The sequence below is a fragment of the Colossoma macropomum genome, unplaced genomic scaffold (genome assembly GCF_904425465.1).
Source record: "Colossoma macropomum unplaced genomic scaffold, Colossoma_macropomum, whole genome shotgun sequence".
In the NCBI taxonomy this organism is placed as follows: Eukaryota; Metazoa; Chordata; class Actinopteri; order Characiformes; family Serrasalmidae; genus Colossoma; species Colossoma macropomum.
The window spans coordinates 30,106,077-30,132,219 of NW_023494791.1; the positions used below are offsets into that span (position 1 = coordinate 30,106,077).

General features: G+C 39.6%; 1 protein-coding gene across 4 annotated transcripts in view; it reads left to right on the forward strand.

The window, feature by feature from the left end:
* Positions 1-24,443, forward strand: part of rgs12b (regulator of G protein signaling 12b) — an 89,604-nt gene extending 65,161 nt beyond the window's left edge. For 2 of the 4 annotated variants that reach the window (XM_036574821.1, XM_036574822.1), the window contains exons 6-18: positions 7,512-7,681; positions 8,086-8,178; positions 8,476-8,619; positions 11,759-11,938; positions 14,202-14,346; positions 15,104-15,198; positions 15,839-16,033; positions 17,503-17,576; positions 17,882-18,008; positions 18,419-18,515; positions 20,769-20,836; positions 22,117-22,213; positions 22,531-24,443. In XM_036574821.1, coding sequence (XP_036430714.1) covers positions 7,512-7,681; positions 8,086-8,178; positions 8,476-8,619; positions 11,759-11,938; positions 14,202-14,346; positions 15,104-15,198; positions 15,839-16,033; positions 17,503-17,576; positions 17,882-18,008; positions 18,419-18,515; positions 20,769-20,836; positions 22,117-22,213; positions 22,531-23,066 — 2,021 coding nt within the window. In that variant the 3' untranslated portion in view covers positions 23,067-24,443. The remainder of the gene's footprint in view (positions 1-7,511; positions 7,682-8,085; positions 8,179-8,475; positions 8,620-11,758; positions 11,939-14,201; positions 14,347-15,103; positions 15,199-15,838; positions 16,034-17,502; positions 17,577-17,881; positions 18,009-18,418; positions 18,516-20,768; positions 20,837-22,116; positions 22,214-22,530) is intronic. The other 2 variants (XM_036574823.1, XM_036574824.1) reach the window with 2 other exon arrangements.
* Positions 24,444-26,143: the final 1,700 nt, after the last annotated feature.

Genomic DNA, 26,143 nt, shown 5'->3' on the forward strand with positions numbered 1-26,143 from the left:
TACAATAAACACCATATCATCATATGTCAGTTTCATATGCTGGTCAAATCTAAAAACCTGTTCGGGGCAGTTTTTTCAAAGCAATTATCTATCGATACCGAGATGATTCTGATATCATTGTGCAACCCTATTATTTTATTTTATTTAACTTATCAAACCTCTGAAAAATGACATTGTGATACAAACTAGGTTTTGTGGAAGTATCATGACGTTCATTTTTTTTTCACCCACTTGTGTTTGGACATCATTTCCACATGCATAAAAAAATATTACAACACAGTTGTTGCGGATGTAAGTAAGTAAACTGAAAGATGAATTTGTGTTGATGCAATACATTTTATTAATATGAAAATTATTTACACATTTTAATCAATTAAATTTATTGCTTTACTATTTTTCTGTGCTCACTCACTTTCATATGACCTTAAAGCTAACAGCTTCTCCACACAGAACATCTCCTTCTGCCTCTTTTCTTATTTCAGTTGTCCTTTTGTTCTAATCTGTTCAGAACAACTCCACCCAGTCCATTCCTTCTGCCATTCCAGCCTGGCCTTCCTTTTTTAGTCACTTTTGCACTCTTTTTTCCTTTTTTTCAGAAGTCTTTTTATCTCCCCCCCCCGCCTCTGTCTGAATGCTATCTCTAGCCCATTGCCAATGGTAATGCAGTGTGATTAGGGATGGGCAGATAAGTGGATAAAAAGAGTCGTGCCTGCTTGAAAAGGAAAGCAAACACCACGTTGGCTCTGTTTTAACGTGTCTTGATAGCTCCTGATTAGATGTTGCTGCTTCGCCTTGCGTCATCAGAAACGCTTTTCGGTTTAAAGCTGCAGACGCGTCTGATCTGATCTGTATTGATGTTTGGAGGGATGGAAAAGTTTAGCGGCGACACTCAGTTGGTCTTGAGTCCGTTTGGTTTAGCGCTGTTTCCTTTGAGAAGGTTCAGCAGAAGCATTATGTTACACAGGTCAGCTAGGGCTACAGAGTTCTAAACAGGTTTACAATGTTATTTTACAGGTAGGGATATAACAGTGCATTGAGGCAAGATGATGAACTGATCTGAAGAATTGCATCATTTTTGGAATGTTAGAATGTATTATTATCAATTATAATAATATTCAATATAGTATCTACTAGGGTTGTCATGATACCCGAACTTAGATTTCAATACCAACACCAAATGTAGTATTACAGTGCTCGGCAGCCGAAGATACAAGGGCAGACACTTATCATTGTCTGAGTACCAAAGGTTTGTGGGATTGAAATTTCTCATTTCATTTAATATCATGATTGAACTTATTCTTTTTTTATCAATACAAACGTCTTCAAATGTTAAATAAATCAAATAAGTAGCTACATATTTGAAACATTGCTTCATTTTGCATGTTCTGAAGGAAAATACAGTGTAGCCTAACATTCATCACACAAATACAAATGTTTTTAAAGCATCACACTCACATTTGTGATTTACACACCTAGTTCTAAGTTATTGATGTTTTATATAAATTATTGATGATGATATTCTAATTTTGCAAGTCATCTAATGTGCAACAACGCAGTGTTTGTTGTAATATCTTTCTTCCCCCTAAGACTGTATAAAAGGAGTCACTGGTCATTAGGGACGGTTCTGCTGTGCACGCCCCTCCTGTCCCACAGCCCCATTAGCATGTGGAACGTTGTGCGGTGTGGATGTACTCTGCGTTACTAGGCCGTTAGGGTCCCAGCCTGCTGCATAACAAAGGCACCGGGGGAGCAGGCCAGGATCCACCATGATCCGAGGGGACAAATGCATGTAGGCAAACTGTGAAGACCAAAAAAAAGTTGTTTTTTACAGCCGTATTTGTTTGTATGTTAACAACTTCTTCAGTTTGGCGTTGGAGGTGAAGATTTCGTCACATTGTAAAATTCTTCCCACTCTTCCTCCTCTAAAAGCAACACTGTTTCGGAGCTTTGTTGCTAATTTTGTCCCCGAAGTTGTATGCATGCATTTCAAAGACTCCCTGCAGCAGTGGTAGACAGATTGGGGTCAGAAAAGGTAATCTTGTTGTTTTATTAGATTGCTCATTAGAAGTCAAAAGCAAGAATCTGCTGGTGTTTGTCTGATCTCAGATCAGTAAGTGCAGTGACACTGATGTTCCTGGCCCCAGAGCAGTTTAATGACGCCACTGGATGTTTTGAAGTTCCTAATGGCAATGATTGTTTTTGAGATTGGTTTTTAGGCTCAGAAGTGACAGAATAAGGGAGAGTAAGGTCATCTCATCAGTGTCCATTGCTATATCTTACAAGTTGTTATTTATCCTGGAGATCAGAAAGTCTGATGTTCAGTCTCGGTATCTTTCCTACTGTCCTCTATCTTACTTAGATTCCAGTATGTTTTAACCTCAAAGTGATAGTTTGACACACAATCAAAATTACACAGTTCTCTCTTAGCCCAAATGGAGAAAATCAGCCAATACATGTGGTGTGTCTGAGGTTTGCTTTTGTTTAGTTTTGCTCTGGAACTACAAAACTAATGCAACTAACAAGCAATAGAAACGTTTAACCACTAGTTAGCATGTTGCAAGCTATATGCCTAAATCACACTTGCTACAAAATACAAAATGTCTTTTGACTTTGTACTCATGAATATGAACAAAATGTATTCATAAGCATAATGAAGAAATTCATAATGAGAAACAGACACTCTGTTAAAAGATATATGTAAATTCTACATAAAAATAAATCAGGTTGTGGATATTAATTCAGCAAAATGAAAAAAAATAATCCCATGCAAATTGCATCTGGTGTCAACGCAACAAGTGGCACGCAATTTCACACAACAAGTGGCAATCATAGTGAGGGTGAAGGAGCTTCCAAAAGTTCTCAGAGACAACATTATTAAACAAAACTCAAATGGAAAAAGCTACAGCGCCATAGCAAAGACCTTAAACATTTCTGTCAGTACAACTAGTTCAATAATATTAAAGTGTAAAGATCACAGAATGACAACTAATCGTCCCTGGACAGGTACGCCACGCAACATTTCACAACATGCTCTCAGTCTATTGATGAGGAAGGTAAGAAAGAAGTCACTCAGAAAGAAGTCACTCAGGATGACCTGAATGCAACAGCAACAACAGTTAAACAGGGAACAATAGGCAGTGAACTTCATCACAAACATCTTTGTTCCTACACCCCATGCAAAACTCTTCTGCTTAAAAAGAAACACAGAGATGTGCATCTAAAATTTGCACACAAGCCTTTATACAAATCAGAACTCTTTGGAACCATGGACTCAGATGGTCAGATGAAGCAAAAATAGAATAGAATAGCACAGAGTACAGAGATGGGAGCATCATTACATGTGCTGCTTCTGTGCAAACAGCACTGGAGCATGACATCATTAAAGGAAACACGAACTGAGAGATGTAGCCAGACATATTACAGGAGAATTTAATCTCATCAGGCAAAAAAAATCAATTTGACAGTGACAAGCTGACAAACATACAGTCAGAATAACCCAACACTGCTTTCTAAAAAAGAAGGCGCAGGTGCTTGCATGGCTTAGCCAATCTCTTGACTTGAATACCACTGAATATGGAGGTGATTGAGGTGGTTTGCTAAGAGGAATTGGCAAAAATTGAACCACAATGCTGCAAAAGCTAATTATGTTTTAGTGTTGATGTCTTGAATCTGTAATTGCCAACAATGACTTTGCAACAAATTACTGTGTTGATTTGTGGTATCTTTTTTATTCATGTTTATAAATACGAAGTCAAAAGACATGTATGAAGTTATGAAGTGGATATATGCACTGGAAGTATATTAAATAACAAAAGTGTCTGAATACTGTTTTCCCCTCACTGCATCTCTAAAAAAGTATAGACAAAAATCAGGTTTCAAGATCGCTGCAAAAAATGAAAACTAATCTAAACTCAATTATATCTAATATTTGTCGTTTTGAGGTTAAGACAGTTATGAAATTGTTCAACTTATTTCTAGACTTTTTTACTTAAGTGTTTTATACAGGGACAGTGTCATATTCTATTGGCAGATAATTGCATTGGCATGTTTTAAGCATTATTTTTCCAAACGAGCAAAATTACCTACATTACCCTAAATCTCAACACTAGAATAGTGTCTGCCAAATGAATACAACTCTTTCACTAGATAAAACGACTTAAAACAACTTAAAACAAAATTAGAAATATTAGATATCTTGACTAAATTTTTTAAAGATGTTTTCACATGCCAAGAGGAAATGTTTACAGTGATGCTTCTACTGTTGTTACTTGTGTAGATGTTTGAAGTTAACATTTTGACGTTACTTGTTAGCTACATTAGCTGTGTAGCTCCAGTGCAAAACTTGTACTGAAGTCCAGACACCGAACATGTCTTAGCCAAGCGACTGCATTTAGGGGCCAAGGGTAAATAATGTAACTGTTTTTAACTGATGGCTGCTGCTAATGATGCTGTAGCATGGAGAGGCCAGTGTACTCTTGCTCTCCTAAACTATATCACATCCACCATAACTGCTCATCCATGTAAGAATATTTACCTTGTGGTATTGTATATATGTGTGTATGTGTGTGTGTGTGTGTGTGTGTGTGTGTGAGTGTGTGTGTGGGGTGGCTATGCTAGCCTCTCATTAATATTGTAGGTTCCTGTTGCCTCTGTTGTCTACGTTTCCCTCTTCTCTCTGCCCTCAATTATTCATTCTTGGACAGGGCTTTGTGCTGGCCGCACTGTATCTCTTTGCCTGTGTGTGTGTGTGTGTGTGTGGGGGCCGCTCGTCACTGCTTGTTTTTGCCGTAATGTGGAGGAGATGTGTGAAAGGTTAAGGAGGGTTTGATGGTCAGTAGCCCTGCGTTGCTCCATGGCTGTGTGTGTGATGGTGCGTAGGCATGGATGTAAAGGCATGGCGTCCTGTGGGGATGAAGTACCTGGTTAAGTGGCATCATACAGGCTCCTACCAGCTCTACCCGGGTAAGAGAGAGCGGCTGGGGCTGAAAATGGCACCTGAGGGGTTGACGACAGGGCTAAAGTTGTGTTTCTCTCAGAGAGAGGACACTTTAGGGACAGATGATGCCTTTGGACTCATTGCGTTGCAGGTTTTCATTCTTTTTGCTAAAGCTTGAATGGCAAGAGGAGTTTGATCAACCTTTTATAGGTGTTAAATTAGATTTTGACATGGATATGTTCCTTCTGCACCTAGACATTGTTTCAGAGTTTGTTTTTAAGTTTACTTTGCACTAAATACTTTGTTTTCTACATTCTTCCTGAATATATACTTTAGTACAGTTTCAATTTGATACCTTGTTTAAAAGCAAAAAACGTGACCTTTCAGAAGTGAAATGTAGCCAAAAGCCAGACTTGCCAGAAGCCAGAAGCCAAAATCAGGAATTTGTTTTTCATTAAATCACCATTTAAAAGGGAATTCCATTTAATGTTTTTTAAGAAGTCTGTATGATTAAATAATTGAGATGTAAACAATGTCATTCAGAGTAGTTTGATGTGAAATGCTCCATTCAGAGAAACACACAGTCAGAATTGTTCACAATGGTGGAGATAGGAGCCAGACATCTGAAGCATTTAATGCCTCTAAAAACTGCCTCACAGAATGATATTACACATAATCATTACAGATACTTTGCCTGATGAACAAGACATGATTGTATGATAGTTTTGAGATAAGATTTTGGCCTAAAACTTACTTTCATAAATCCAGTCAATGTGGGAGGTTACATGCACAATAGCACCCAAAGTGTCTTATTTTTTCTAATTTACCACTATTTATATAGACAGCACTGTATGCTCACTGCTTATTTTAAATAGTCAATTAAATGCATGTATTTGCATTGTAAACATTGTGATCCCTTGTTCGTATTGCCACTATAATGAAACTATAAAAAGAATCAATGTCAGTAAGTTTCTTTACAATTAAATTGTAAATTATTTCTATTTCAGCTGTTCAATTATGCAAATTCTATATAAATCAGCTTGTAAACCCAGCTGCTTCATCATTACAGTAACTGTATGCATAGATTTGTGTAAATGTGACAAAGGTAAAAGCAGTGTATTCTGAGTGAAGGCTTATAGGTTGTGCTGATATTATAAGCTTCTGTTTTGGACATTGTTAAGAGCAGCCAGAAAGACAGGGTTTGTGATAAGGTCATGGGGTCTTACATCCGGTGAATGGCTCTTTAGGGTTGCTTGCAGTGTGACTAACAGTAACAATATCAGAATGATTGTATTTAAAGAATTAAAATGTGGTATGATCTGTGTTGTAGAGCTGAGAGTAATTTGCCTGAGAATCTATAACCACTTCATACTCATGCACTGTGCTCTGTTACTGCAGACATAAAAAAGGAATGTTTTTGTTGAGATGTTGAAAGGTTTCCACCTTTGAGTAGGAGTTAGATGTAGAGTCTGATGGAAATACAGGAAAAGCTGGGTTTGCATGGACATTATTTTCAGTGATGTATCAGAATGGTGCTGTTTATTTCCTCAAATCAGGTTAGGCATGTCCTGATATGCAGTTGACAAGGAAGGCTTGTAAAACATAATGTGGAATTGTTCTCAGCTTTACTAAGTGTATCTGTTTGTTTACAGCACTCAGTGGAGGTAAAAGGTCTCCTATAAAAGTGATTTCCAGACCATAAAATGAGTGTCTTGACCCCGAGAATCAGCCTCAAATTGTGGGTTCAGAGATGATGCTTTGGGGAATAAACTCTGGAGGAATGTTTCTTAATCTTGGTGCTGCAAATGCCATAAATATAAATGTAACTGTAAATGCAGTACCCCTGCCCTGCACGTGTTAATGCTTTCCCTGTTTTTTTCTGCATAATTAAAACAATTGAGACTTGAAGTCATTCAGGGTAGTTTGATGTGAAACGCTCCATCCTATAAAATCTTACGAGTCGGAATTGTTTACAGTGGCGGTGATAGGAACCAGCCATCCACAGAGCTTAATTCCTCTTAAAGCTGCCTCACAGAAAGCTGTTACATGAAATGTTTATGAATATGCTGCCAGATGCCTGAGACATTGTTTTATGATAGTTTTCAGATAAGGTTTTTGGCACAAAACATATTGTTAATAAAACAGTCATGGTGGAGAGGTACATGCAGGGTGTTGTCAGGCAAAATAGTCCCTAAAGAAAACATATTTTTTCAGACGTACTACAATTTTACCATCACTACATTTAAAAACTCAGAATATGGATAAATAACACTAATTAAACTCATGATGGGCTTGTTATTGAGCTGATATGTTGAATCAGGTGTTTGGGGACTGAAGAAAAACTCAGTTGTGCAGTAAAGTAGTACATGAGATGGGAAAATATTGTTCTAGAGTGACCAGTCAAGGTTTTTGTATAATTTCTGTAAAATAATAGAAAGATTTCTCTCTCAGGGCCAAACAGAAAAGCCCTTTTTTCTCTTAGAAGTGAATACTTAACTATTCACTTGCTCCTCTGACAGAACTTGACTGTTTGAGTGGACCAGCAACAGTAATGGTGTATGTGTTGTTTGTATAGAGCTGAACAGTGCGGATCTGAAGGGCTGCGGTAGCGATAACAGCCTGAACAGCAATGCCAGTCTACCCAGCGTGCAGTGCCACAGACGCCACACGGAGCGCCGCGTTGCATCATGGGCCGTCTGCTTCGAGCGACTGCTGCAAGACCCTGTCGGAGTCCGCTACTTCTCAGTACGTCACTTTGAATGTGTACAGTGTAAATACAAATCATGCAAATCTGCTTGTTTTCAGCATTCCTTCAACATCAGAGAGCAGATGGAGAGCTTGTAATTTAAGAGGCTTTTCAGACACATTCCATTTATAGCAAGAAAAGTTACTAACTGCTGCTTTTCCTAAGATAGTAGCTTTAAAAAGGGATTTCCAGGATAAAGCAGCATGGGAACCAATAGAATATTCAAGAGTATTGAATGATGTCAGATAATTGGGAGAGTTTTGTTTAAATATAACTCGCCTCACACAAAACATGCCATTATTGCTTGCATAAAGAAGAAAAGAGCTGGCTTAACTTCTCTCTGCTTGTTGTGGGAGTGGTGGTGTGATTAAAGGCAGTGTTGTTTCTCTAACTGACTCTGCAGGAGTTTCTGAAGAAGGAGTTCAGTGAGGAGAATATCCTGTTCTGGCAAGCGTGTGAATTTTTCAGCCATGTTCCGGAAACCGACAAGAAACAGGTATGCAAGCTTTGGAGTTTAATGCCCTTCACCTACACAGGAAATGTAAAAACAGAGGTCTCCTTCATTCTGCTGCTGTAAAACTCACCCAGAAAGCACTGAGCAGGGCCTCCTTGGCAGTAATACAGAGCGACAGCATCATTTAGCCATTATTTCTATCATCAATCATGGTTTCACACATTTCTTTATTTAGTGTTTACATTTTATCATATCAATCATTTATCATTTGCTTAATGAGTTTAGACTAAATGATCTGTGATTATTGATTGTGACCTTGTCATGACCTTTGATTTTTAGTTATCCCAGAGAGCGAGAGAGATCTACAACAGCTTCCTGTCCAGTAAGGCCACCACACCGGTCAACATCGACAGCCAGGCGCAGTTGGCTGACGACATCCTCAACGCGCCAAGACCTGACATGTTCAAGGAGCAGCAGCTACAAGTGAGCAAGAACCCAGTGCACTATTTAGGCTCCCTAAACAGTGCACATTATATCTAAGAGCAAAAAAAGACAGGAAGAGGAGCAGCACAAATCGCTCTTTCACAATTCTAAGCCTTATTAAATCCTGTTTTTGCCTCGCTTTAGATAACAGCCAAAAAGTTTTGCCTTGCAACCCACATGTTGTAGCTGACATTATAGAACATTAGCACACCTGTCCATATGCCTGCAGTAGTGAGTTTTTATTCTTCTGACGTTGGTTTAAACCACAGTGAGTGGTTTTGTTAGTGGGCTGTTATTGCCGCTGGTTGTTTTTTTCTCTGAGTCACATAGTCTCTCTCAACCTCCCGACTCAAATGTTTTTATTCCCATACTTTAATCAGTGTGTGTAGAGTCATTTCTCTCTACAGCAAAAGTACTGTATATTCCTATTACATCTTATACTGTAGGACTCAGAATACAGTTATCATACCCTGTTGTAAGCCTAAATAGTTGAGGTTTGAATTTGAGTGTCTACAAACATTGTAAACTGAAGGAGCCCATTTAGCCTTTATAACTGTCTGAACAAAAATAAGAAAATGGCCTTAAATGTATTTTTGGGGATCGGTTGTTCACTCAGAGTACTGAGTTTGAATCTGAGGAGGACAATGTGAGCCGATGTTTAGCCGTTTTAGGACAGTCAATACACTTTAAGCAACAGCAGTGACAGTGACTGCTGTTCTGCGCATGTGCGAATTTGACTCGCTGCTTGCTGCTGCCGGCCTGCGATGGACTGGCGACCTGTCCAGGGTGTATCCTGCCTTCCATCCAATGGCCACTGGGATAGGCTCCAGCACCCCCTGCGACCCAGAAGGATGAGCGGTGTGTGTGTGTGTTTGCTGCTGCTGTAGCGTGGTGATCTACTACAGCAGAAACATCAGTTTGCCATAGTGGCCAAAACGTGAGATTTAAGTGAATTAATTTCAGGTTGTTTTGTTTGTTGAATTAGCATTTTATTTATCATCAGGTGAGCAAAGACAGTGAAACACTATTCCACCATTATGGTAGAGCTGCCAAATGACTGAATGGTCTCTGCAGCTACAGCATTAACACAGATTTGTTTCCGCTCACTGTGGCCGTACCTACAGTTGCCGAGTTACTGTCCCTACTGATTAGAGTCCCTATTGGTCAGGCTGCTGCTGAGCCATTTTGAAATCCCTAAATGTGGCTTTAACGTAAAAAAAATAAGGCAAAAACCATGCGAACCCCCCCTCACCTAAAACCTAGCTGATCAGTCAAGAGATGGTTGTTGTCAATTTTTGCTTATTTAGTTTCCCTGGAGCTTAACATAGCTAACAACGTATGGAAGCCTCTGATGGCTAATGAGCATCATGTGGACATCTTGACACACTTGCCTCAGTTACTCCTCATTATTAAAGGGACCCTTGTGTTTTCTGTGTAACTGTAAGTTGTGACCAGTAGCTTTGAAAAAGACCCCATATGGAGATACAGTGTTTTTTTTTTTTCCTCTGTGGTTAACGAACGACGCTACCTCCGAGTCCGCTATCACGAGGTTCTGAAAATAGCCTCCCAAGCTGTAGTGCTTCACAGCCTAAGCGCACCGAGCACATGACTGAGGGAGAAAGGCTTTTGCAAGGCCTGGGGCAAAAGCCCAGCATGTGGTGTCAGAAACGTACCCAGAATTCACTGCTCTCATCGTCTCACATCTCTGTGCTCTGAATGTGAGATCTGTTCTGTCAAAGGGAGCCTCTTATCACCCTGTAGAACAACTATATTCAGAAACTGTGTGTCCAACATCTCCTTTTGTTCTGAGTTGTTTTTTTCATCAACAGATCTCAGCACTTTAGGCTCATAAAGAGATAAGAATGTGAATTTAGTGATAAAAGACCAAAAACATTCCCCAAAACAACACAACAAAAAGGAAGACTCCAGCGGTTACAACTTCAATCTGTTCTCTCTCTCTCTCTCTCTCTCTCTCTCTCTCTCTCTCTCTCTCTCTCTCTATCTCTCTCTCTCTCTCTCTCTCTCTCTATCTCTATCTCTCTCTATCTCTCTCTCTCTCTCTAGCTTTCTCTTTCAGCTCAAACAATACATACATGTGTATAATATACATCTGCACATTTTTAAATTTCAAGAAGATCTACCTCAAGTTAAATCAATGTAAATATTCACCCACAGTGAAGTTTGCATTTGCACACCCAGAGTGTTGTTTAAAGGGGAATTCCACTGAGTTTTCAAAGTTTCTGTATACGTCAATGGTTGAGATGTAAACAGTTGATTTCAGAGTGGTTTGAAGACAAACTTACTGAATCAGATTTCTTTACCGTGCTGGTGACTGGAATCAGGGGTCATAATGTCTAAAATGCAAATATAGCCATTTTATTCACTGTCTAAAATAACCAGTAAACCTACATGTGTTCCGAGTTTTATTTAATGCTGATAATGGTAAAATAGTGATAAATCCAAACAATTTTAGTTTACTTTGCAGCTTATGTTGCCTTACAACCCTTCGTGCATCTATCCACCATGAATGCATTTAAAAAAAAACATTTTAGGCCAAAACCTTTCAAAACTATAATAAAAAAATGTCTCAGGCATCAGGCAACGTAAGCATAACCATTTCATACAATCACTTTCTGTGAGGGATCTTTTAGAGGCATTTAATGCTTCGGAAGTCTCTCCACTACTGTGAACAATTCTAATTTGATCTGTTTCTCTAGAACGGAGCATTTCACATCAGAGCTCTCCAAATGACTTTGCTTACATCTTAACAATATAATAGAAATCTTGGAAAATTGGTGGAATTCCCCTTTATTGTAAGTATTGTAAATTGTGTAAATTTGTATAATTAGTCCTTATATTGCTGTTGTCGGAAGAAAACCTCATATCGCCAAAATGATAACTTTACAGGAGTCATTTTTATTTTTTCTTTAAAGTCATTTTGGGCCATTTCTTTTAGTCCATTCATCATGAAATTTACATACAATGTAAAGGGTATCAGGTATTTTCACATTATGTCAAAAACTGAAAAATGTCAAAAATGGAGATACAAGGTTTTCTTCTGACAATAGCGATATGTATGTTGTGCACAGTTTGTTTCAGGATGAGTGAAGTCCCTCCCTCTCTCTCTCTTTCCTTGCAGATTTTTAACCTGATGAAGTTCGACAGTTACACCCGCTTCCTGAAGTCTTTCCTGTATCAGGAGTGTATGCTGGCAGAGGTGGAGGGCCGTCCCCTCCCGGACCCTTACCACATCCCCAGCAGCCCCACATCCAAGCACAGCACCAGCTCAGACCGCTCCAATCTCTCAACACCCAAGAAGGTACGGCAGAATGGCACACATATACATCCACACTCACGTCACCTTCCACTTGTTTATCCGACACACTTTTTGAAGTGAATTGCAAAATGTACCATTATGATTTAAAGTGGACTTATTATACACATGCTATGTGTCCGTTTATTTAAGTAGCAGAATTCCCTGTGGCAGAACACTCTGTGCATATTCACACAACAAATCAAATTATGTAAATGTAGTTTAGGTGTGAAATATGAGTCATTTCGGCTTGTTCACACCTTACTTAGTTTATCATTAGCAGAGTTATCATCAAACCTGTAAAACCTAGGCAGCCTATCAGAATATTCAGCAGGCTCTGTGGTCAGGTGGGAGGTGTTGGAAGAGATTGTCCAGCACAGTTTAAATCATCAGTTAATTGGAACTGGTGGACTCTTCCAGGACCAGAGCTGAAGGCCCCAGGTCTACAGCAGCATTAAAGAACCTTGAACCTTACACATCTTTTACATGGTGTAACTTACATGCAACTTTAGTTGCTTGAAACCCACATAAAACTAAATTGCACTTAAGTTGCATAATGTAAAGCGTCCTGCAACTCATTTGAAACTCAGCTGCAACCTGCAACAGTTGCAAGCTTCTCAACTTCATGGAAATAGTTTTAATGAAGTGGCCAATTAAAAAGCTAATAATGTGTCACATGATCATATAAAACATCATTTCAAACGGTTGATTTCATGGGATCAGTGGATGAGAAAATAAAACAGAAGATGGTTAGAGGATTGAAAAGAAGATCCTCCTCCGCCATGACAACAAACAAGCTTCTCGAAGCTAATACTTCTGTAACCAGCTGGTCTAACTAACCAGCTAACGCTAACAGCTGCTTAAACGGCTGCTTGTTCCAGCATTTATTCTTCTTTGTTGGCCTGTTCTTACCACACTCTGCATAGCTAGATAGTTTAATTATCTGCTCTTTAAATGCCTTCTGATTTCATACAGAGCTCAGATTCCATTGGGATCCAAATGATCAAAACTATTACAGAAGGAGAGCCTGAGATGCAATCCTCAATGACATCGCAGTGCTTTTAGCACAGGGTGACGAGAAAGTGCTACAACATTAATGGCTACTTACATATTACATATATACCCTTAAATATATAGAATAGAGCACATTTAAAAGTCAAATCATACAAGATAAGAGAGAAACATAGATAAAAAGAATGTAAGAGACAGCTTAAAAAAATCATACTTTATATAGTGAGAATGATGGGATGCATCAAAAAGTATGAGCTGCTAATTTGGTTAACTAGTTGGTTAATTAAATGTTGACTTTGTGTAACTGTCAAGTTGCACAGAAATTATGTTTCACGCAACTAGTTGCATGAAGGCTACACCTTGGCTAAAGCCTGCCTTAAATTTATGTGTGTTGATGGTCCTTTAAAGGACTGTTTTTGTAAATGAGATGTGTAAGTTTAGGGAGATTTTAGCGTTTAAAGAATCTCCATGATGTAAAGGTTCTATATCAGTTCAACTATTTAGGAACTAGAGGGTCTGAAAGACAGAGAACATATGGGTTTCTAAGTGCTGGCTCAAAACTGAGGGCAGCAGACAGAGCATCACTGGCTGCTTTACATACTGTGACAACAAAACCACAAGCAAGAAATCAGGTAACATAGACCATGTCCAAAATGTAAAACTTGAAAGATATAGAAATTAGCCTTTTGTGCAGAGAACGGCCATAGCTTAGTGTATTGATTCTAAATTCCATTCCTGGAACCCTTTTTTTTTCTTAACCTGACTCAAGTCAGAAAGGCTTATTTTGTGCACCTTGAAATAAAATTAAAGTAGAGTACAAATTAGAGTACAAATCGAATGTACATGAATTTCATTATGTAACTGTATAAATAATGATGCAGTTATGTTTAGATAGGATAGCAGAACAAAAGTAATAGCTGTAACTGTATAAGGGTTGCTGATGACATGATGTGTTGAAAGAGTTGTGTAAGACACTGAACACTACTTGGTTAGTGTTAATGCTTACTGTTTCATTGAACCGGGGGCACATGTGCCAGGGGGCAGTCTTGAACACGTCGACCTGTGAAGTATTTTTATAAGCTGTTTCTAACACTCTTCATTCCTGCCTTACATCGCGTCAGAGCTGCGCAGTGACAGTCAGTTTATAGGAAAGATTTTCAGTGTTTGGGAAATGGATCTCTCTCTGTTATCACTTGCTCTGTGTTTGTGTGAATGAGGAAAGAACAGATGAAGGATTAACACTGTTTGACCGTTGCAGGAGGAGAAGAAGAGTAAATCAGGAAAATCGCTGAACGAGGAGAGCAAAGATGAGCAGAGCGATAAAAAGAAAGGTATTTTTTTCTCCTGGTCCAGGAACCGGAGCTTTGGGAAAGGACCCAAAAAGAGAGATCTGGGAGAGTACAGTAAGTCGACGTGACTGACCATTTAATTACATTTTATCATACATGCACTGGCCACTTCATTAGGTGCGCCTTTCATGTACACTCATTGTTCACTTTATCAGTTCTGCTTACCATATAGATGCACTTTGTATTACATTTACAGACTGTAGTCCATCTGTGACCCCCTTTACCTTATTCATCAGTGATCAGTGGTCAGGACCTACCTTGGAACAGTCTCAGAATGATCCACCACCGTTTTGAGCTCCAGTCCTGTGGGGGTCCTGACCATTGATGAATGTGGTCGGGGCCTAACAAATTATGCAGAGAAACAGATGCACTACAGTCTGTAATTGTGGAACCACAAAGTGCACCTGCATGGTAAGCAAACCTGATAAAATAGATAGTGAGTATAGATACAAGGTAGGTCCACCTAATAAAGTTGCATGTGAGTATATATAAAGCATAATTTTGAACCCTTTAGACACTAAGAGCTTATATGTGGGTTGCACACTTCAGTTCTTCATTTCTATAACTAATAATGTTCAAATTTCAGGGTAATTACAGAATCATTTATTCATAGCAGTTGCTGAATAAAATGTCTTACAATTAATAACAGAATAATAAATCTTAGGTTCAGTGGGTTAAATTATTTAGTGCATGCATTGCCCTGTTCAGAAAATGTACACTTGTAAGGTAGATTTCAGTAGTCAGAATCAGTGATTATGAGCTCTATAGAATGAATGAGTGATTATGAATGAGTGTATTTGTGTTTGTGCAGGTTTTTCGGGCAGTAATGGACGGAGAGAGTCACAGGGCTCTTTGTCATCTGGGGCGAGTTTGGAGCTTGGCACCTCTGCTTCTGGCAAAAACGAGGTGAGGAACCTGCAGCCCAACCACAGACTGAGCTACATGGCCACACAGGCTGCTGAACACCAGAACCATGTACACTGATGTAGTGTATAAACCCTCTGAAACATAAACTGCCTTACCCTAGAGCATCGCATGCTTTTCTACTGAAAGCTACTTTAAAGATCTCCCATCCTGTACTGAAACCTATCCTTCCAGTTCATGAATTTAAATTCAGTAATGCTAAACCTTTTTAGCCGTGGTCCCCTTTATCAGCTCTACGCAGCGCACCTCTTAAGAAAATGTTTCTTTTTTGAGCAAAATGTGTTTTACATGCCAGAACCAATTTGCAAGCTGTGTTTAAACTTTACACAATAATAAAAGTACTTTTGTGGCACTTGGACTCGCCACTGATCCATCCTGTTTCTGTTTTCATTTTTAAGCTAAACTAAATAGCCTATATAGTTTGTTAGTTTTCCTCAGTGAAATATCTGAAAATAAAACATGGTTTGACAAATGATACCTTCTGTTAATACACATTTGCAAAAAGTGAGTGAAGAGAAAAAAACATTAGTGCCTACAGCAGAGAACAGCAGACAACCTTTTTTATTCCTCCATCCTTGTTTTTTGCCCTCTCTCTCTCTCTCTCTCTCTCTCACTCTCTCAGGGAGAGGCGTCACGTAACTCCATGTCGTTATCTGAGCGTTCCGTGCGTTACTGCAACATTAACCTGCCGGATGGTTCCTGTTGCTCAGTGCCCATAAGGCCAGGCGTGTCGATCAGGGAGATTCTGCTGGGCCTGTGTGAGAAACTCTGCATTAACCTGGCAGCTGTAGACCTGTTTCTGGTGGGAGGAGAGAAGGTAAGTCTTGCACAGCTGCACAAACACACTTCCACTCAGCTTTCCTATTCAGTACTGCTTTTGTTTGTTGGTTATTATTGAAATAGAGCAGTGTTTCCTAGTCTTGATGCTGGTGTACTCCTGCACTGTAAGCTTTAGTGCAACTGTGCCCTGCACTGAAATAGCCATTCTAAACGCAAGAGAGGCTTGTTAATGAACTGATTAGTTGAGTCAGTAGGGAAATTATGACAATATGCAACTCAGGTGAACATGTTCAATTCTACAAATTTGTATATAACTATATGTATTCTGTATTATATACTGTATAATATATATACCAGTGCTGAATTATTCATTTGATGATTTTATGTAGTTAATTATGCTTAAATGCATTTGTTTTATTTGACCCTGAAGAACATGTTGTTTGTTGTTGTGCTGTTTGAAAGGCAGCAAATTCTGTTCTAACTATATAAGTGGACAAAATAGGCTTTAACAGAATGTATTTATCACTCATTGCATAACATTAGGGTTCAATAGCAGAGGGTTCACATGAACCTCAACATGAAAATCACATGGTTTCATCACCAACGTCCAGTGACCGCAACAGTGGCTGCAGGTTCCAGCCAAAGACATTTGATGCCAAAAGTTTTAAGTCCTCCAGTCAAATGACATAGGTACACATCCTCTACAGGGGACAAACCTCAATATAATAGAAATTAAATATATGCAAATTTTAGTGCACCATTTCTATTTATATTGGGAAAAAGTAAAAGAAAATGTAAAATGTGCTATAACTTTGCACAGGCCACATTTTATGTTTTCCATCGATTTATGTTATATCATATATACAGTCAGCGTACCTTGCCATTTTGCTATTACTTTTGTTAGTTTTCTGCTCATTGATTTAACCATGGCTCTTCTGTGAGCACTGTGTAGTGTAGTCTGCTGATGGTGCTAAACGTATTGCTTTAAAGGGTGTTTAAAACCTGTATTAGAGAAAGAAGGCTACAATTGCATGTTCTTTCATAGCAACATACATTGTGTGCAGCTGAGCTTCAGCCTGCACTATTACAGACAGTACAAATGGTCAAAAGAGGAAAAGACCTCAGTTATTGTGTTAATGTGTTTGACAGCCCTATATGACAGCACTGTCTTAAGAAAACCTTACAATTTCTTTTTTTTCCTGCTGCCCTTGACATTACAATTTACAATGCATGAGCAAATATAAATGATCCAGAATTACTTTACAGTTTTCTCATTTATTTATTCATTTATTTAGATGTTTTACATTTATAGATTTTTCTTTCTCCTATAAAGTTATCGTTTCCAAGGTTTTGTTCTAACAGCAACAATATATTACTCCTACGATTCAGCTCTCTGTATGTGTGTGTTGTGTGTGCGTGTGTGGTTGCATAATTGCATGTGCGTGTGTCATCCAATCCTGTGGTGGTGCATTGTATAATAATAGAGTGTATTGTCTGTGTGTAAAGCCTTTAGTATTAGACCAGGACTGCATGACACTGTGTTCCCGCGACCTGCGACTAGAGAAGCGTACATTATTCAGGTATACACACCTACACACACACATCACACATCACGTCTGTTTGTCCATTTGGCCATCCATCCATCAATTTGCTTAGATTAATAAGGTCATTTATTTATATGTTTATCCATCCATTGTTCCGTTAATCTATTTATCAATGTAAAAATTAGATGTTTATGCAGATGCTTATGTCTAGTCTTATACAACATTAGTCATGCATAGTTGTAATCATTAGTCATGCATAGTTATCATCATAGATGTCATGCATAGTTGTAATCATTAGTCATGCATATTTGAATGATCAGCGTGTTCCCTCGCTCTCCTAGGCTGGATCTGGTGCCCATAAACCGCTCTGTCGGACTGAAAGCTAAACCCACTAAGCCTGTGACTGAGGTGTTGAGGCCAGTCGTGGCCAAGTACGGCCTGCACTTAGGAGACCTAGTGGCCAGGATTGTGAGTAACCCATTCACTAAGCAGAGCTGAGCTGCTGGTGACGAATGAAATAAAAAGCTAGTTGTAGAGGTTTTTCCCTTCTTTAATCCTTTAAAGTGAAGTGGAGAAAGTGATGATCTGGTGGGCAATATGACGATATTTTATCGTTATCGCAATGAATATCGGTATTGCGATCAACAATACGCTTTTTTAGGCAAATCATCAATATTGTCCGTACTTAAGCAATACCAAAATTACTGCATGTTTCATTACATACAGGAAATAATTAGTCCTGTTTAACTGGATTTACAGCAGCGCAGTGTCTGTCTGTTTAATATGGTATATGTTAGGCTAAATGTGGGCCTTCGCCTTCCTACTATGTGTAACATGCCTGACAAAATAAAACTGATTCTGAGTGTGTGTCTAAACAGAGTGGGGAGAAAGAGCCACTGGATCTCGGCCTGCCCATTTCCAACCTTGATGGACTCAGGGTGGTGCTGGAGGCAGCTGAACACGTCCCGGGAAAAGGCAAGACCACATACATTACCAGAGTCTGGAGTCTGGAATCTTATATTCAGTGATGACTTATAAATTGTAGATATGAATATTATAAACAACACACCTAAAGACGTTATTAGATGTTTTATCCAATATTTCAAGTATTCTGTGAATATAATTATCTTATTAGAATAATTTTCTGTCAGGTTTTGGCTTCAGGACTTCTGAAACTTGGGGAATTCTGGATATTAATCTTATTAAAACTTCATTCTTGATTTTGTACAGCTTTCTCAGATATTAGAATTATCTACAGCTCTGTTCATCATTCTGGAATCATCCAAAATTCATTTTTTAAATTTTTTTTTCAGGTTCTCAGTTTCCTACAAATTATAACTGTGAATGTGCACAGGACTCGTATATTAGAAGTATATTATATATTTATCACACAAAACACGGAAGCACAGTAACATGAAAACGTGGGACAGCTTTGTTTTTATTTAAAAATTAAACTTGTGATAAATCTAAATCTTTCAACTTCACTTTAAAAGAAATAAAAAGATGCTAAGAAAAATGGTCATAAGAACATAAATAATAGATAATATATACACAGTGCTTTCACTATCCACACCCAGGCATGACTGAATCTAAACATTAGACCTGTTGAATCTAAACATCACTTAAATAGAACCTGTCTGACAATGTGAAGCAGACTAGAAGGTCTCAAAAAGCAGCACATGATGCCACGTTCTAAAGAGTTTCAAATACAGATGCAAAACAAAGTCATTGAAATCAACCAGTCTGGAAATGGTTACAAAGCCAAGGCTATTGGATTCCAGTGAATCACAGACGACTCATCCAGGAGGTCACAAAAGGACTCAGACAAACATCTAATGGCCTGCAGGCCTCACTTGCTTCAGTTAAGGTCAATGTACACAATAAGACAAACACTGGGGAAAAATGGCATCTATGGGAGAGCCGCCAGGCACAAAGCACTGCTGACCAAACAGAACACTAAGGCTCATCTCACGTTTGCCAAAAAACATCTAGATGAAGACTTTTGGGACAATATTCTGTGGACTGATGAGTCAAAGATGGAACTTTTTGGAAGACACAGGTCCCGTTACATCTGGCTTAAAGCTAACACTGCATTCCTCCATAAGAACATCATACCAACGGTCAAACATGGTGGTGGTCTAAGCCTGCTTTGCTTCTGCAGGATCTGGACGGCTTGTCATAATTGATGGTACCATGAATTCTGCTCTCTATCAGAAAATCCTGAAGGCAAATGTCTGCGTCTCAGTTCATGACCTAAAGCTCAAGTGCAGTTGGGTCATGCAGCAGGATAAGGACATGAAGCACACAAGCAAGTCCACTTCTGAATGGCTCAAAAGAAACTAAATTAAGGTTTTGGAGTGTATGAGTCAAAGTCCTGACTTGAATCCCATTGAGATGCTGTGGCAAGACCTTAAACGAGCTAAATTGATGCAATTCTCCACAGTGATGTAAAAGACTCATCACATCACTCATCAAGTTATTGCAAACGCTTGATTGCAGCTGTTACTTCCAAGGGCGACACAACCAGTTATTAGGTTTAGGGGGCACTTACTTTTTCACACGGGCAATATGGGTTTTGAATAAATCTTTATCTTCTATGAATGGATTGATCATTTAAAAGCTGCATGTTGTGTTTACTTGTGTTGCCTTTATATTATATTAAAATTTGTTGGATCTGAAACATTTGACAAATTAGCAAAAATAGAAGAAATTGGGTGAGGGTCAAATACTTTTTCACAGTAGTGTGTGGGTCAATGTTTTGTTGATTTTCTAAGTGAAAATAAGTTCACATCCTCTGTAGAGAACACTTTTCTGCATCTTTTAATGCATAATTTCTGTTTATCTGCTGAAATATTGTAAATAAATAATAATAAAACAAACTGTGGCCTTTTAAAAATGTTTTATATGTTACATATGTTAAACTCAGCAAACAAGTAGAAATTGGAGGAAAATATTTAAGTTTATTCCCGGTAGAGTACTGTTCACTTAGAAAATCAACAAAACGTATTTGGAAATTGAATTTGAATTAAACGTTTGCATTTGACTGTATGTTTCTGGTATTGTCCAGTGCTGGGCAGATTCCCTGTAAATCAGCTGTTTTATCAGGAAGGGCCATTCATTTTGATTTCCTTCTAATTTTGGACCTTCTATCTTTTATCTGTTTCTGCTGTATAAATGCTGGGCCTGATGTCTGATCTCATTTTCCTCATTCTTCTTCTCCCCTGACAGACAAACAGAAACTGGCCCCAGCAAAGAGCCATGGGCCACCGCTCTCCACACGAAGCCAGTCTGCCACAGTAAGTGAGCCGTACCTCTTCATTCACTGAAACTGATGCTCCTTCTCTCCAAGATCACCTCTTCTCTCTCTCTTTCTCTGTCTCTCTGCCTCCTTGGCCTGTGTGCGTGGGAGGGGGGTCTGTGCATGGCTGGCCCCTCTACCTCCTCTCTGTCCACCTGAAGCTGTTTGTATCTGTGGATGATCTAACCACACTCTTCCTCCAACCTCCCTACACCTCATTCTTGCTCTGGGCCCAGACACGACCCATTTGAGTGGATGAGTTTTTGGGTTAAAGCATAGTTTGGCAAAATTATATAGAAAAAAATTTTTTAAATCTAATTTATGTAATTTTCTCCTTACTCCAGAATAAGCCAAGACTGTGTCCAAATGAACTGTGTTTTTATTTTAGTTTTTATACTGGAGCTACAAGGCTAATGTAGCTAACAAGTAATGGGCGCTTATACCTATTAGCATTACGCATGCTTAAATCATCACACCTCAAACCTGGTTAAACTTTTAAATGATCTCAAATAGACTTAATTATGTAGTTTCTGGCACTGTATGACAAACTACTGTACATAAAAATGAAATAGTACAGACAGAATTCAGATTTGCTAAATTAATCCATTTGTTTAAGATAAAAATATGTCATATGAACATGAGGACATACAGTATCAGAAACCACATAAGCAACGTTTTTCATTTGAGAGTACTTAACAGCTTAAAGTAGTTTGACGCAAGTGTGTGATGATGTAGGTGTTCAGTTTGCACAATGCTAAGCTTCCATTACTTTCTAGCCTTATAGCTCCAGTGCAAAACTAAAGAAACAAACTTCAGACACCAAACATGTCTTGGCTGTTTGACCACATTTTGGGGTAAGAAAAAAATTGTGTAAACTGATTTTTTGCCAAACTGTTCCTTTAAGTTTAATCTCTCTGCTCCGTAGTTGGGGATAGCGGTGTCAGTGAACAGGGGAAAAACAGCTAAAGGAGAGCTGTCGTGCGGAGATCTGTGCTGTGGGGTTTGCTGTTGTTGCATTGGTGGTGGTGTTGGCTGTTGTGCTGTGCTGTGCTGTGTTAGTGTGGAACTGGTAGGTTAGTCTTGCTACTAGCCGTAATGTTTGTGTGTATGTGGATGCGACTGTATGTGCATTAGCTCGGGAAATAGTCCACCGGCCCCTGTACTACGCCACGAGGCCCCTTTAGACATACGCCAGCCCCTCGAAAGAACCCCAGTCTAGCAAAGCCGCCACTCATCCACACAGCCCTAATGTGCCCCATTCTCATTGTGACCACCCAGGGGGAGGACAGATCGTCAGGGAAGGCTACGTCTGTCAAAACCAGGGCCCAGGTGGAAAAACGAAAACAGAAAAAGCTTAATATAGATGAAGCCGAAGGTAAAACACACTGCCCTCTGTCTAACTCTGTCTCCTGTTTTTTCTTCCCTCTATACCAAATTGTCTTTGACACTTGATTTAGCTCTGAAGTTGCTTGGCTACAACTCTTGCTTAACTGGTCTGCATAGCAATGTTGGCTGATGAAGCTAATGCTAGCACAGTGAATCTGATACTAATGTCCTTTTAACTGAGGAATGCTCCTTTTCTCCTGCACACTGCTGTGTCTCCAACATGTACTGGTGTATTTATTATTATATATTTTTTTCCTCAACATTTTGTGATAAATATTTGAAACCGCTTGTATGTTTTCCGGCCAGAATTCTTCGAGCTCATATCCAAAGCACAGAGCAACCGAGCTGACGACCAGCGGGGTCTGCTGAACAAATCTGACCTCGTCCTGCCCGACTTCCTGCGCCTGGACCCAGAAACGAACCCCAGCCACGAGCCCCTCGGCTCCTCCTCCGCCTCACATAAGCCCCGCCCACGCTCCAAGGAGAATGGCTCCGCCCTCAGCGCCAGTCACCAGTCGCAGAGCCTGGATTCGGCTGTAGAAGTTCAGGGCCCTCGCCGCGCCTTGATGCCACTTCACAGAAACCCCGCCTCTTCGCGAAGCCACAGTGGGATGTCCTTGGGGACTTCGGAGTGGCAGCGCGAGGGCGGGGCCCAAGCACTGGAGGAGGAGGAGAATGGAATGGACCTGACGCTAGTTGCCGAGGGCGACATCACGAGCCCCAACAGCAAGCTCCTCCCCCCGTCACCTTTGCCCCTCCCCTCTTCCCCAGGTAGGCCCCGCCTCCTCAGGGAGGATGCTTACCAGGACAGCTGGGGCCAGCCAGGTACCTCTCCTGTGTGAACTGTGCTCCTCACACTCGCACACCTGCGTTCTTCCTGATGATTGTGTGTGTGTGTGTGTGTGTTTTATCGAGTGTTGTGGACATCCCTCTTTTTAAGCCCTCTGCCAAACTTTGGCAAAGCCGCCACTCTCCCTTGTATATACTTCACCCTCTAAGCAAAGCACTTTACTGAACTATTGGAACAGAGACCTATAGATACATATATATATAAATATATATATATGCTATATAACATTCTTTTATTGCCTTTATTAGAAGGGTTTTACTTTTACCTTTCAAACATCTGGCCACACCAACATGACAATCATTTGTCATTAAGCCTCCACTCTTTCAGGAAGTTCAATAGGGTTGATTGTGGACAGTGTGATTGTAGGTGAGTGGTGAAGTTCAGCCGTCTTGCTCTCTCTGAGTGTGCCTCCTGCCCTCCTCCTGGCTGTTCTTCCGATGGCCCCCAACAGGGCCCCACCTACTGGACTGGACTAAATTCAGCCTCAACACTAAACACGAACAAGGTACAACAAGTAGCATTTTTACACCTTGCCCTTCAGCCACTTATTATTGCCTCATTGAAGGTTACATGACTGGCCGCAACATCAGAAGAGCAAGCAATCCCTCTTTATCCTGACTGCTGTACAAAACAACGGCTTTAACTCAGCCTGCAGACCACTATTGTAAAACAATGACATCATTAGGTAATGTGTAAAATCATGCTTGTTGTACTTTTTAGGAGGAAGGGATGTGAATAAGCGCATTTCACTGGTTTTGGTAGAAACATATTCATCACAAGTGCAAACACAGGCCTCAACTGTCCATGGCGACCAATGGCAGGTCCTCCATTGGCGTGTCAATCAAATCAGGATGAATTAAGTTCTGAAAGAGTACTGATTTAGATAATCTTCCGACTCCTCATGACCTCAGATTCCCGTACTGTGCCATTCTTCAACTTGAGTGACAAGTCAAGAGATACTGCTTTTGTTTCTTCACCATCTGTCTCTTCCAACAAGCAATTCAACAATGTATTGACAATGTTTATGCAGCTATCATCACAACTGCCGTGTTCTTCAGTGCTATCCTAGTTTTCTCTATTATCTTACATATGGTAATATAATCCTGACACAACTTTAATTTATCCCATTTGTTTTTATTTGAAACGTACCTTTCGCTAAATGACAAAGAAATACTAATTGTGTACAGATTTGGTTTGTTTTTCCGAGATGCGAGCATTGTTGAATTGCCTGCCATTTTGCTCTTGACACTGAGAATCCACTTTCGTTTTTCTGTAGCAGTCTTTTTGAGATGACCGGTTCCCGCCGGTCAGTGCTATATTTCTGCAGTGGTGTAAATAGAGTTAAATAAATGTCAGAGGTGAGATCCATCTTTCTCTATCTCATTTACTTTGTGTGTCTTTCTATGCATGTTCTGCACTTTTACAGTTTATTATACTATGCACACATAAGATATCGTCAGCAGGGAGTGCACGTTAATATTGGAATGACATCTGTCTCCGCAGATAATTGCTTAAAAGAAATATCAGCAGTGGGCAGATGTTTAGATTTGACTGATAGTTCAAACTGATATTTGATGAGTTATTTATTGTACTATGGGTGCTAAAAATTGTATTCATTTTTCTGCTTTTGTAACCTTACAGAATTATTTTAAAAACACAAAACATATTTTGAAAATGCCAGCTGGTTTTACATTGTATTCAATTTAAAGCTAAGAAGGTTTTTCCTTCTCCTGTAATGTTACCATTTTGGATATACAAGGTTTTGTCTCAACAGCAATGAAATGTTTCTCTGTCATGCCAATCCATGTAGATGCACCTCCAATTTCTACATATATTCAAGGATTGTATATCAGCATCACCACTGACAGATATGTATATGAAAAATATCAGATTTTAGCACAGGTCCACAGTCCCCATATCGGTGCATCCTCAAGCATCAGCCATCTATATGAAGAACGTTTTAGACAATGAAATATAAAGTAATGTATAAATGAAATACATTATTATTATTATTTTATATGAATAACACACTGTATTACCTTTACATCATATTATCTTTGCAAGAGCCACACTTTTGATAGTGTTCTTCGTGTGCAACAGCAGTCAGAATATATATCAAAGACATCCTCTCTCAGTCTCTCAGCCTCCATCCATCCTTTCTTTTTCCTCTCTCTCTCTCTGGTTCCCTCTCCTGCCCCCTTTCCTCTCCCTCTCTCTGCTCAGTGAATTAGCTATGCATGGAGGCCCAGTTGAAGTGAATGGCTGCTTAGACGGGCTTTGTGTTGTTTGGATGCCGGTATTGGGCTCAGACAAAAACGGGCCTGTTTCCCTCCTTCCCCCCACCCTGCACTCATCCTCCACTGGGGGGAAGTGTCCTAATTCTGCATTGTCTCCCCATCTCTCTCTCCCTTCATGCTCCAAAAAGAAGGGAAACCTCTAAAGACAGACATTTCTGTGCTATGGCGTAATACAGCACACTCTGCCAGCACTGCCGTATCCTCTCTCTCTCTCTTTCTCCATGCTCTACTACTGTACTAATCACTCTTTCTCTCTCTCCATGGTCTTCTACTGTACTAATCACTCTCTCTCTCTCTCCATGGTCTTCTACTGTACTAATCACTCACTCTCTCTCTCCATGGTCTTCTACTGTACTAATCACTCTCTCTCTCTCTCTCTCTCTCTCTCTCTCTCTCTCTCCATGGTCTTCTACGGTACTAATTACTCTCTCTCTCTCTTTCTCTCTCTCTTTCTCGTTCTCTCTCAATAGCCTTTCAGTGTACTGATCTCTCTCTTTCTCTCTCTCTATCTTTCTCTCTCTCTATCTTTCTCTCAATGGCAGTCCAAGGTACTGATGTCTTTCTCTCTTTGTTTCTGTCTCCGAGTAGCAGTCCAAGGTACTAATCTATCTATCTCTCATTCTCATTCTCTCTCTCTCTCTCTCTCTCTCCAGTAGTGCTCCAAGGTTCTAATAACCTCTTTCTCTCTCTGTAGCAGTCCAAGGTACTAATATCTCTCTCTGTTTCTTTCTTTTTCTCTCTTAGTAGCGGTCCAAGGTTCTAGTAACTCTCT